This window comes from Salvelinus sp. IW2-2015, linkage group LG6.2 (genome assembly GCF_002910315.2).
Source record: "Salvelinus sp. IW2-2015 linkage group LG6.2, ASM291031v2, whole genome shotgun sequence".
NCBI lineage: Eukaryota > Metazoa > Chordata > Actinopteri > Salmoniformes > Salmonidae > Salvelinus > Salvelinus sp. IW2-2015.
In genome coordinates, this window is record NC_036846.1 from 1,034,842 (window position 1) to 1,048,416 (window position 13,575).

General features: G+C 43.7%; 1 protein-coding gene and 1 pseudogene across 1 annotated transcript; one reads left to right on the top strand and one right to left on the bottom strand.

Moving 5' to 3' along the window:
* The first annotated feature begins 3,311 nt into the window (after positions 1 to 3,311).
* LOC139027930 (zinc finger and BTB domain-containing protein 5-like) lies at positions 3,312 to 5,958 on the top strand (annotated as a pseudogene).
* A 2,262-nt stretch (positions 5,959 to 8,220) lies between these two features.
* On the bottom strand, positions 8,221 to 11,640 carry LOC111965623 (glyoxylate reductase/hydroxypyruvate reductase). Its single transcript, XM_023989776.2, has 9 exons — positions 11,377 to 11,640; positions 10,156 to 10,286; positions 9,918 to 9,990; positions 9,720 to 9,836; positions 9,455 to 9,543; positions 9,194 to 9,295; positions 8,944 to 9,079; positions 8,700 to 8,830; positions 8,221 to 8,467 (listed from the first exon to the last, which is right to left on the bottom strand). The coding sequence occupies exons 1-9, from the start codon at positions 11,460 to 11,462 to the stop codon at positions 8,346 to 8,348; spliced, it is 987 nt and encodes a 328-aa protein (XP_023845544.1). The 5' UTR covers positions 11,463 to 11,640; the 3' UTR covers positions 8,221 to 8,345.
* Positions 11,641 to 13,575: the final 1,935 nt, after the last annotated feature.

Below are 13,575 nucleotides of genomic sequence, written 5' to 3' on the forward strand. Positions count from 1 at the left end.
ACTGGATTTTTTGGGGGATCTTTTATTTCAGCTCATGAAAAAATGGAACCAACACTTTACATGTTGCTTTTATATTTTTGTTCAGTATACACTTCAGTAATTAGCTATCCTAAATGTGGTGGACAGTGGATAAATTGAAGAGTTGAAAATATTTATCTGAAAACGAATTTATGGCCATTTATTGTTGCCCGTAGTGTAATCACCTCTAACCAGTTGGCTAAGGTAGCCTGTGTGCCCATGAGCTCCCAAATCTAGTCTAGATAGCTGTTTATTTGGCGTATTCGATTAGCTAGCTAGCTGGCTAGTGAATGGCCATTGTGAGCCAGCTTGTTAGCTACATTTTAGTCAGTAGCTGTCCTTATAAATGCGGTGGTCACTAGATAAACTAGCAACGAGTTGAACATATTTGGCTGAAAACGAACTAGTAATTTAGCCAGTTGTTGCCAATGATGGAATCATATCTAACCTATGAGTCTAGCTAACGTCGCGAATTAGGATTTCGCTATCTATCTGAGCTGTTTTATAAGAAAACGACTGATATGAATCAAACACCGTAGTTAGTTAGCAAGCCCTCCTCAGCGACAATGTTATTGTCAGATTTGTATTTTAATTTCATGGTAACTGTCAGTGAAGTGGTTACTACTGGTTTCAGATATGAGGCGATATAAATTATCCACCTCGTTTTGGTAAGGCTCAGAGTCAAGCACGCACTCAAGAAGACTCAACCAATCACCCGACGGGTTCTATGTAGATAGAGACTCATAAATATCCATAAAATCCTGCCCTTTAAATTCTGTCGATCAATATCACCCAACATACCAGTTACAGCCAATCAGAGCTGCTAACTGTCTCTTTCACCGCAGATGAGATCACTGCACTGCCTGATACACCAGTGTGCTTTGCGTTTATCTCAGCGGTGAGTTAAAAAACATCATGGACACTCAGTTATGACTATCATAAACTTTATCCGATCAACATATACCCTAACATTGCTTGTTTCGTAGTTTGCTGAGCTCCATGATCTTCTATTACATAATGACTTTCGGTGGCTAAGCAAGGGTAATGCTCTCAAGCAGTGGCGATTTTAGCATGTAAATATTGGTGGGGCAAAAAAGAAAAGTGGGATGCATGCCAGTAAAGCCACTAAAGAATACATTAAATTGTGCTGATTGTTAGTAAAACGTTTACTGGAGACAGGAGAACAAGTGGAGACATAGGACGAGGTGGATAATTTTATAAATAAGGCCGTTTATTCAAGTGTAAAGATATCAGGCAAAAACGTGCACGGCCCCTTTCTGTCAGATTCTTATGAAATCGTCGGAGAAGAGAGCCCCTCTAAGCAGTACATACAGATTATATAGGCAACAAGCAAAGTAGGTTGATCTTGTCGTCTGGCCTTCGATTGGTCGATCTGGGTCGTGGGTAATCCTGTTCGGCCTGATGTCGACGTTTCCATTGGCCCTTCCCACAGTTCTTTGTCCTAATCACATCCAAAGGCATCCTGGCATGTGCGTTTGTTTTCACAGGCCCTATTCATGGGGGAGGGATGTGTGTGTGTCTGACAAAGTAGTGGGAATGGGTGCATTTGTGCCAAGAATAGCTTATGTTGAGAAGTGGTTAAAACAAGTTACCAGTATCTTATACAATTTCTTACACTTATACGGTGTCAAACGGTGCCCACAAACTGTTAGGGCCTACATAAAGCTGTCCCAACGTCTTACCACTGCTACACCTGGCTATCAGCGGAGCCTGGTCTGGCAGCGAAACAGTTCATTCAGCCTCATTTACTGCCTTTAAAAAAAACATAGCTGATATGGCTGACTTGCTTAAACAAATGTGGTTTCTACTGAAAATTGAGATGTACAAACTATGGCATAAGGGGACGAAAAGCGGACAAGAGGCAATCAGTAATTTCGATTAAGCCATTAATGAGCGAGCTAGCTTGGATGCAGTCAATATAACTATTTGTTTAGTGACGGGTCGACACTGCTCTCAAGAGAGCAGCCTATGTGAGTTTTGGGTGTGACATCTTCAATCAGTTGAATGGACTTAATTTGCGACTACGTGGGAGGGATAAAACAGTTATTGACATGATTGAAAAACGTACATATTTTCTAAATAAATGTGTTCTTTTGTCCTCTGATTTGAGCCCAAACAAAACGCTCCATTTCCCTACACACAGTCATCAGTACAGATCCCTCCCACGATGTAGGAGTTTTTAGATGAACTGAAAGCTTTGCAACGAGATTTGAGGAGTTTAAGTCCCCACAGAGGTGGTGCAGTTTGTTATAGGTGCCCATTCTCTGCTGGTGTGGGGGGAGAGACAACTCAGAAAAAGCTAGTCAAATGAGATAAGCCATGCATAAAAGGTTTCCTATGTCTAAATAAAAACAAAAATTCAAGCTATGTATGTAAAATGGACAGGAAAGTAGAAATTAATTAATGTGATGCAAGTCAACTGCATTATAAATACAAATGTGTTCCATTATTCAAACAATTTGAATTTAGCAGCATTTAATTGAATTAAACGTGCTTTATAAGATTATAGTTGTCTTTGTGCATTGGTTTTTATACTGGTTTTAGGAAGAGTAAGCCCATGTAGAAAATGTCTAGCCTCCCTGTTAATATCCTTTTTGAAATCTGCCCCCACCCCAAGAATATACAGTAGTTGAAAAGCCCTTGGATATGCTATGAATGTCCCACCCACTTCCTGGTGCAAGTCTCATACTGATTTTTAATGTATGTCAAGATTATATCATCAAATTCATGAAAATGGGGTTAATTAAGATATATGTAAAATTATATTTGTTTTTGTGGATAAATKTACCTTTACCCCACTGCCTTTTATGAAGGTTTTCAAAACAAAACACAGTTGAAAACCTTCATGAAAGGCATCATGTAGAAGTAAAATTAACCCATGAATATTATAATTTTACATAAATCTTAAATGACCACGTCTTCATGAATTTGATGATTTAACCTAGAAGCCTATTCAAAAACAGTATGGGACTGGCACCGGAAAGTAGGTGGTACTTTCATAGGTTATTCCAGGCATGAGCATCGGGACATTGCACAATAAATTAGTTGTTGTTTTATTCTGTTTTTCATATAATTAGTAACTGATATTTGCAAGGACAGAAGTGGTCTACAGTGTCAGACCTTTAGACCAATCAAATGAGTCCATAGACATTACATTTTCATCATAGTTTTTGTTATTACTAGCATTGCATCTATTGCGACAGAGCTGCCCATTGCTCGTTACCCATAACCCAAGCTTGTCTGGGTTTAGTGTTTATGAGATCTATCAGGAGTTACATCAGTTCACTGACACTGAGTCTTGTCTCTGCCTGACCATTCAGTTTGACCATTCCTCATGTTCATCCCTCAGGCTGAGATGGACTTCCCTGGTCACTTCGAGCACATCTTACAGCAGTTAAAACACCAGCGTGTTAGTGTGTGTGGGGGGCCAACACTTCAGGGCCCACCGCTCCATCCTGGCAGCCTGCAGTACACACTTCAGGGCCCTTCTTAATGCAGTGGAGGGGGATGAAGGAGGCGGCGCTGAAGGAGCCAGTGTGATGGAGCTGGACCCAGAGGTGGTGAACCCTGAGGCTTTCTCTGTCCTGCTGGACATGATCTACACCTCCGCTCTCACTCTGGGGGCATCTAATATAACGGACGTGCTCCTGGCTGCCTCCCACCTGCACCTCAACACTGTGGTCAAGGCCTGCAAGCGCCATCTCACCTCCACCTCACACAATTTCCTCACATCACCCCCGTGTGGTTGGAGGTTACAAGTGCAGCAGCAGCAGCAGTTCAGCCATGCAGTGGACCAGCAGCACCTGAGGCAGTCTCCAACCCAGGCAGTAGCYACGGCTGCGGTCAACTCCAGGTAGCAGAGATTTGTCCTGCTCCGGCAGCTGGGGCTCAGACTGGTCACATCAGCTCTGGAAGGGAGCCTCGACAAAAGGGAAACCGGGGCAGAGGCTAGCCCGGCTGGAGGCAGGGATGGAGGGGTTGGAGCAGGTGGAGGCATTGAGCAACATGCTGCTTTCCCCAGATGCCGTCTTCACAAACGCAATAACTCGTCTCCCCAAGTGTTTCAGGAGGAGAGGCTGGACAGCAAGCAGAACGGGGGCAGGCTCTCTGAGGAGAATCACGAGGAGGGCTCGCCAAGGGTGACGAGGAATAATAAAGTATGAGACGGGGAGTAGTAATACAAGAAGAGATACAGCTTCCTAGCCAATCAGATAGTAGTGTGGGAGGGATGGGGGAGAGGGTCACACAGAGGGTTCTCTGGTGAATGGAGGGATCATGTTTAAAGTGAAAGTGGGAGAGGAGGGATAATGATCAGAAGATGGATGTAGGGGTGAAGAGTGAGCAGGTGAACTCCTCCTATCCAGACACACCAGGTGTGTTCAATGATCCTCCATTCCCATCCGAGGACACAGGATGAGCCAGCAAACGAAGAGAAAGACATACTCAGCCCGAAGGGAGATGATGCAAGCTCATCCAACCCCTAATCTAGCTCTGCTCCTCAGACAGAGACATACCCACTCCAAGACAACATGGATGGAGGAGATGGGTCGTCTGACAACGAGGGCCTAGATAGCAAACCAAGACCTGGGCCTTTCCTGCATTCTCAACCCCATAAGTCAGCTTGGCAGTGGGCCTTTAGGAGACGACAGCCTCCTAAACACCACCATCAGTGAGGCTCAGGTAGAAGGCAATGAGGCTGTTAGGTCACTTCAAAGCTGAGAGGCAACAAACGCCTCCTCTTTCTACTCTGCGTCCTCTTCCTCCCTTATGTTCTCAGTAACCATTGTCCCCTTCCAGCAGCTCCTCGCCGCCGAGGGCCACAGTTTCAGCAACGGCTTCATCCTCCATGTCCCCATGTGCAGTAGTAAACTGTAGTCTGGCTTTTTTATGACGGTTTTGGAGCAGTGGCTTCTTCCTTGTTGAGCGGCCTTTCAGGTTATGTCGATATAGGACTCGTTTTACTGTGGATATAGATACTTTTGTACCTGTTTCCTCCAGCATCTTCACAAGGTCCTTTGCTGTTGTTCTGGRATTGATTTGCACCTTTCGCACCAAACTACGTTCATCTCTAGGAGACAGAACGCGTCTCCTTCCTGAGTGGTATGATGACTGCGTGGGCCCATGGTGTTTATACTTGTGTACTATTGTTTGTACAGATGAACGTGGTACCTGCAGGCGTTTGGAAATTGCTCCCAAGGATGAACCAGACTTGTGGAGGKCAACAAATTTTTTTCTGAGGTCTTGGCTGATTTCTTTAGATTTTTCCCATGTTATCAAGCAGAGGSACTGAGTTTGAAGGTAGGCCTTGAAATACATCCACAGGTACACCTCTAATTGACTCAAATGATGTCAATTAGCCTATCAGAAGCTTCTAAAGCCATGACATAATTTTCTGGAATTTTCCAAGCTGTTTAAAGGCACAGTCAAGTTAGTCTATGTAAACTTCTGACCCACTGGAATTGTGATACAGTGAATTATTGTCACGCCCTGGCCTTAGTATTCTTTGTTTTCTTTATTATTTTAGTTAGGTCAGGGTGTGACATGGGAAGTTTGTGTGTTTTGTCTAGTTTAGGGTGTGTGTATTGTTTAGGGGGTGTTGTATGGGGTTGTGTTCAGGAGAGAGTTCTAGGAAAGTCTATGGTTGCCTGGTTTGGTTCTCAATCAGAGACAGCTGGTTATTGTTGTCTCTGATTGGGAGCCATATTTAAGGCAGCCATAGGCTTTAGGTGATTGTGGGAGATTGTCTATGTTGAACGTAAGTAGCTTGTGTGTGCACTTTCATTTGTAGCTTCACGGTTGTTTGTTGTTTTGTATAGTTTGTATAAGTGTTTCGTTTCGTGTTCATCTTCGTCGTAAAATAAAAGAAGATGTATTCATATCACGCTGCGCCTTGGTCCTCTCTCTCTCCCATTGACGATCGTGACAATTATAAGTGAAATAATCTGTCTGTAAACAATTGTTGGAAAAATGTATTGTGTCATGCACAAAGTAGATGTCCTAACCGACTTGCCAAAACTATAGTTTGTTAAYAAGAAATGTGTGGAGTGGTTGAAAAACTAGTTTTAATGACTCCAACCTAAGTGTATGTAAACTGCACAGCTATTTTCCGCTATTTTCAGGTCTTTACAGAGATGTTCGATCAAGTTCAATTCCGGGCTCTGGCTGGGCCACTCAAGGACATTCATAGACTTGTCCCGAAGCCGCTCCTGCGTTGTCTTCGCTGTGTGCTTAGGGTTGTTGTCCTGTTGGAAGGTGAACCTTCACCCCAGTCTGAGGTCCTGAGCGCTCTGGAGCAAGTTTTCATCAAGGATCTCTCTGTACTTTGCTCCGTTCATCTTTCGTTCGACCCTGACTAGTCTCCCAGTTCCTGCTACTAAAAAACATCCCCACTTCCATCTGGCCACTCTACCATAAAGGCCTGATTGGTGGAGTGCTGCAGAGATGGTTGTCCTTCTGGAAGCTTCTCCCATCTCCAGAGGAACTCTTGAGCTCTATCAGAGTGACCATCAGGTTCTTGGTCACCTCCCTGACCAAGGTCCTTCTCCCCCGATTGCTCAGTTTGGCCAGGCGGCCAGCTCTAGGAAGGGTCTTGGTGGTTCCAAACTTCTTCCATTGTAGAACGATGGAGGCCACTGTGTTCTTGGGGACCTTCAATTCTGCACACATTTTTTGGTACCCTTCCCCAGATCTGAGCCTTGACACAATCCTGTCTCGGAGCTCTACGGACAATTCCTTTGACCTCATGGCTTGGTTTTTGTTCTGACATGCCCTGTCAACTGTGGGACCTTATATAGACAGGTGTGTGCCTTTCCAAATCATGTCCAATCAAATTGAATTTACCACAGGTGGATTCCAATCAAGTTGTATAAACATCTTAAGAATGATCAATGGAAACAGGATGCACCTGAGCTCATTTCCGAGTCTCATAGCAAAGAGTCTGAATACTTAATACTTATATTTTTCATAAATTGGCAAACGTTTAAAAACATTTTTTTTTTCTCGCTTTGTCATTATGGTGTATTGTGTGTAGATTGAGGGGGGAAATGATTTAATCAATTTTAGAATAAGGCTGTAACGTAACAAAATGTGGAAAAAGCGAAGGGGTCTGAAAACCTTCTGTATACTTTCCTACTGCACTATATACTCTAGAAGATGACTGTAACATCAAATGCAACGTGTTATCATGGAACATGTGGGGAGAGAATGGAACTCTTTGAGAGAATATTTACCATGCATTACATCACACACTATTTCTAAGTAGGATCACTATTGAAGAGGGATGGAAATAAGCTACATTGGAACCACACTGATCCCTGACTACTGTCTTTTAATGTTTAATGTCTTTAACTAGGCAAGTCAGTTAAGAACAAATTCTTATTTACAATGACGGCCTACCCCGGCCAAACCCAGACGACGCTGGGCCAATAGTGTGCCACCCTATGGGACTCCCAATCACGGCCGGTTGTGATACAGCCTGGAATCGAACCAGGGTCTGTCGTGACGCCTCTGGCACTGAGATGCAGTGCCTTAGACCTCTGCGCCACTCGGGAGCCCATATGTTCTATTCTGGTAACTTTATTCATTGTTAATTTATTCAAGGCTCTAGAATTATTTTTAATGGGGAAAATAATATGTTCACACATTTCTACATTGAACATAACGCTTTATTAAAAAACAAAGCCAGAATGACAGCGTGTTAGACTACAGATGGAGTGTTTTACCATAGAATTTGAAACAAATGAATTGGAGATGGAGTGTTTATCTTATGCACAACTAGACAACTGAGATGCATCTCAACATGTTAAACACACATCTCAACTGGAATGAGAACAACAGAACATTACCATCACAACTACTCATTTACTATTTTAGTTAAGTATTTTGTACGATTACATTTGACAGAAAGTGTTTCATAAGAACGAGAAGGCCACTGTAATGAATTAGTAGTGTGTGCACTCATTGTAGTGCTTATCTACGTCTTTCAAAGGAAGCCATGGCTGACTCTTAGAAGCGCTGTTAGAGTGCCAAGGCATGTTCTCAAACGCTAATACTATACACTTCCTCCTTCAAAATTCAAGTCACATACCACAAATGAGTTATTTCTTATAAACATTGTAAGATCTAAGAGCAAGAGGCAAAAGTTGACCTTCATGTTTGGAGAGCATGTTAATACAACTGCAATACTCCAACACAGATTTATTTCCTGGTCACTTACGGCTCTAACCTTCCTGGTAATGACTACTGATTGGGTGACCAAAATGATTCTAAGGAGGACAGAGGCAGAGTTGAATAGTTGTAGAGCAGCACTAGAATTTGAGTTCGCTCGGCATGTCTGTGCCCCGTAGGCCTGCCAGCAGGTTGTTGGCGGACAGCTCTGCCATGATGCCACGTGTGGAGTAGGTGGCACTGCCAATGTGGGGTAAGACCACTGCAGGTGGAGAGAGGAGGGGAAATGTATTAGCARGGACATGATCGCACTGCAGAGATTTGGTCGCAAAATAACTGGTTGATTTCAATGAGAAGACTTAAGAAAGAAATTCGATTAATTCATCTGGAAACATCACAACAACGATCAGAGAGAAACCAATAGACGACACAACAGAGATGCCTCAGTAAACGGCCTTCCTCCCTCCGCTTCTCTCATGACCCTATTAACTCACCACAGTTTTTGAGGGTGAGGAGGGGGTGGTCGGTGGGGAGTGGTTCTGGGGTTGTGACATCCAGCCCAGCGCAAGCTATCTGACCACTGGACAGAGCCTGATACAGATCCTCCTGATTCACTACTGCACCCCTATAACACACACAGTGGAAGTTAGCTCTATGTTTATATCTTTAAACTGTGTTCATTTCAAAACCCAGTCCGTGTGGTTGGTTTGGCACTGCGCTACGTGTTTAATGGAGTACCTGCTGGTGTTGATGAAGACAGCAGTGTTCTTCATCTTGCAGAAGAAGTCCTTGTTACACAGCCCCTGGGTATCTGGTGTGAGGGCGCAGGACACCACAACAAAATCACTCTCAGACACCAGCGTGTCCAAGGGCACTGCAACAGAGAGGAGGGCAGAAGAGAGAGGAAGAAACAATCAAATAAACATCTCATCTGATTGTCACCCTCTTGGACTTTGCTGTTTCCCCAAGCCCTTCCACCCCTGCTCACCGTATTCTCCTTCCACTTCAGCAGCATATGATTTGGCTGTCCTTCCAGAGTACAGGAGCTTCTTCACTCCAAACGGTTTCAGCCTCCTGGCTATGGCCATACCTGAGGGAACACAGCATTGACACCAGACAATCAATCAATCAAGCAATGAATAAGCCCTTTTGTCATGCCCTTTCAGCTACTATATGGATTGTATAGACCTCACTAAGGGCAGGAGTCACAGAATCCAGTAGGTCAATCCAGCAATCACCGTCACTCTACCTATGCGTCCCAGTCCAATGACACCAACAGTGCTGCCTGACAGACCATAACCACACAACCACAGAGGTTTCCAGGTGCTCCAGCCTCCACTGAGAGAGAGAGAGAGATATTTAAAAAAGTGAATTGAGGACACATTCTGTTGTACTCATAATAATTTTAGATAGAAGTTTGGTTAGGCAACACATCCATAAAGTATCACTGTACAACATGTCAGAGCTGGAGTCTAATTGAGGGAAATGTATCTGTGTGTTTATTAGGTACTGACTTTATAACCTCCACCACGCCCTCTGGTAGCCGCCGAGCTGTAGCCAGGAGCAGGGCGACGGTCAGCTCCGCCGTGGCATCAGTCAGGACGTCTGGAGTATAGCCCACACGCACCCCTCTGCACAGAACATGGAGAGGACGGCACAATGAGAGTTGCTGACTTAGATGTGAGGATAAGGCATTTGATAGTTAGTCTTACCGTTTCTTGATCTCATCCATGGCCATGTGGTCAAATCCGACAGATAAGGTACTTATCACCTTCAGGTTTGGACCTGGACACAAATCCATAGTTACGTGTTAGGAAAAGACTGAATGGGAACTATCATACAACACATATACTGTTTAATACATGTCTAGCAGCATCGTGAATTCCATATATTGGAAAATACTGAGAGGTGCTGTTCGAGTTCATCTGATCCAGGATATGTCCAGTGTACCTGCTGCGTCCAGAACTTCAGTGTCGATCTTGTCCGACAGGAGACACAGCAGCCCATGGGCCYCCGCCACACCCTTCAGAAGCTCCGCCCTTGGAACAGGCTCATCCGAGTCCCACAGTGAAACCTTACATCTGTTTCCATGGAAACGAGGGAGATGGGAGGTAAAAGGGGAGAGACTAGATTAAGATGAGTCAAAGACAATTTAGAACATTTCCTTCATAGTACAGTATTTTCCGTGTATTCTGGATGGTCTGTCTGTTTTTTCAAGGTGTCCGTCTCTTTTTCCTTCCCCTTATAGATGACCTAACCCTTCGCTTTAATCTTTATTATACCTCTTTACTTTTATTAAATGTTGCATAGATGTTTGTAAGTGTTATAACGCCTTAGGAACCTTATTACAAGTTCAGAGTACCTGCTATAACGTGTGACCTGGAATAAAGGTCATCAACAACTCCAGTGAACTTTCACCTTTAGAACACATGGTGTAACAATTACCCTCCACTTCATATGTGTGTGAAAATGTGTGCAATGCATTTATACAGCAGTAAGTAGACTAGCACTWGAATTAAGTAGCACTACTATGACACAAATCCTTAGACGTCACACAGACACAGGCATGCATGATAGATGAAAAGTGACAGCGCATGAAAAACTCATTAGGCTAGTCAGCCRAGTATATCTCAACTCCGTGGAGTTGATATGTACTTGGCTATATTAGTTGTACCTGGCTATAGGTTACCACACTCTCGCCAGCAGATCTGACCTGCTTGCTTACAGCTGCACTAGGGTCGGACAACATTCCGAATTGTTCCATTATCCCAACTGTTACACCAAGAATCCTTAATTAAGTAAACTGACGTTTTAATCCTCTTGTCAACTAGCAGTTGCAACAGCAGCCATTATGGAATGTCAGGTCACGTTGAACAACAGATGAGCAGATTGGCTGACAGTGCCATTCCAAAATGGCTGCTGCGGCTTCTGCTATGTAGCATGAGGACGAAAAGGACAGTTTCCCAAAAATGTGCAGTCATTCAATCTTCTTGGTGTAACAGTTGGGATAATGGGGCAATTTGGAGTTCAAAGCATTTCTCACCCCTGGATTGAGATATGTTTTCCCGAGCCATATTTTGTGCCATCTCTGCAGTGTCATAATATACACAGGAATGCTGTACGACCCTAGTGCAGCCGTAAGCGAGCAAATCGGATCTGCTGGCTACATACACTCCAGCCTGTGACAGAATCTTCAATCCCTCCTGTGGGATGCGTCTTGTTATGAAAACCTTCATGATCTTCTGTGCAGTATGCATCCTCCGAAGGACGGGAAACGTCAGAAGAACTGCTTGAAATAACGTCCCGAATCTTCCTACAGTTGTAGCTAAGTTTGCTGATTGTTTAGTGTTCACRATGACATTTCAACGTGTGCACTAAAGGAACACTTCACACAGTGCGCTATGTGGCACCACTTACCAAGTGTAGGGCAAACAACATTGCGCATGTGCAGTACTGCATTCGATTCCTGAGAGAGACTCATTGGGAGAGACTCATTGGGAGAATCTCCTTGCGTCCTGTCTCCTCTCCTCCTTCTCAAAATCCATTGGATGAGAAAGACAGAAGTCCCGCCCCTCTGACCTTTTCCTCCAATAGTGGCTATTGTAACTATTGGAATCCATTCCCCACTACCGCGTCATTAGGCAGATAAGGTTTACAGAAATCCCTAAATAAATGTGTAAAATTATTTTTTAAATGAAGTGAGTTGTGCAAGACATTTTTATGAATAAAACAGTAAGTAGCATATTGTTTTTAAACTTGTGCATGTTTTTCTCCTCTGACAAAACAAAAGCAGATTTAAAAAGTATTCTGCGTTAAAAATAGGATTTACATGAGTATCCTCGATGAAAGGTCGCTTTTGAGGAGAGGACACTTCTGTTTGCCTACTAAAGGGTGTCCACTAGATAGCACAGCCACAAAGTCAAAATGGTCTATTATCGTACAAATTCATTAAAACATTTTTTTWATTTTTGGTCTTAATTTAAGGTTAGGGTAAGGCACAAGGTTATCAGTGTGGTTAAGGTTTGTGTTAAGGTTAGGTTTAAAATAACATTTTAAAAAGATCAATTGTAGAAATAGGCGGGGCTTATGAGTTTGTGGCTGTAGTAAATAGTGACGACCCTACTAACGAAATGACACGCTCCTCGAACACGGGTCACGGAGGAGAAATGATGGCGGACGGTCTTTTTTTCCAAACGAGAATCTCTCTTGGATGCGTTGAGATACYGCATTTACGTGCTAGTCGGAACTAGGAAACTCAGAAATGCCCGACATGCTAACTGGTTGTAGTTATACACGTTCAATCAGTTAGCAAGTCGGAAATGTCAGAGTTTCCAAGTTCCGACTAGCACGTAAAACATAACGTGTGTACAATTAATTGGTTTGAGAGAGGTCACAAATACCACTTTAATTTGTATCCCCTGTAGCTGCATGTTGCGTTCCACTTGAACAGGGGGGGGGGGGGCGGATCAATTCATGACGTCAGTGATCTTCAGGTCAGAAAGTTGGAGCTCTAGAAAGATGCTTGAGTTTCTGACTTAGAATTCTGAGTTGGTTCCTGAGTGGCACAGCGGTCTAAGGCACTGCATCTCAGTGCTAGAGGTGTCACTACAGACCCTGGTTTGATTCCAGTCTGTATCACAACCAGCCGTGATTGGGAGTCCCATAGGGAAAAAGGTTATTTTAAGCTTAGGCGTTAAGTTTAGGGTTATGGTTAGAATTAATGTAAGGGGTTGGGGGTTAAGTTCAGGGAAAATACGATTTTGAATGGAAATTAATTTTAGATCCCCACGAGGATAGAAGAACATAACGTGTGTTTAAGTGTGTGTGTGTTCTTCTATGCTAAGCACTATTGTGTGTTTATAGTTGAAGGACGTCACCCACCGTGACCAGGGGCTCTACTCTATCAAACTGTCCTCTAGATTCACCTATGAGACCGTTCGCCTCACTGTCACAGGTACAGGGGCTCCCGAGTGGCACAGTGGTCGAAGGAACTGCATCTCAGTGCTAGAGGTGTCACTACAGACCCTGGTTCAATTCCAGGCTGTATCACAACTGGCCTTGATATGGTGGCTCACAATTGGCCCAGCGTGGTTAGGATTTGGGCGGGGTAGGCCATCATTGTAAATAAGAATTTGTTCTTAACTGACTTGCCTAGTTAAATAAATAAAAGATGACTATTAAAAAAAAATCCTGGTCGGAGCTAGTTTCTTTCAGAGTTCCCAGTTATCTTGAATGCACTGAAGTCGGATGTTGGAGATTTCTGAGTTCCCAGCAGTTTTGAACATGACATGAGCTCCCACTTCTCCCACATGTTGATCTCTGACGTCACCTACTAAGGAAATAACCTTGACAACAGCATTTCCGGCAGTT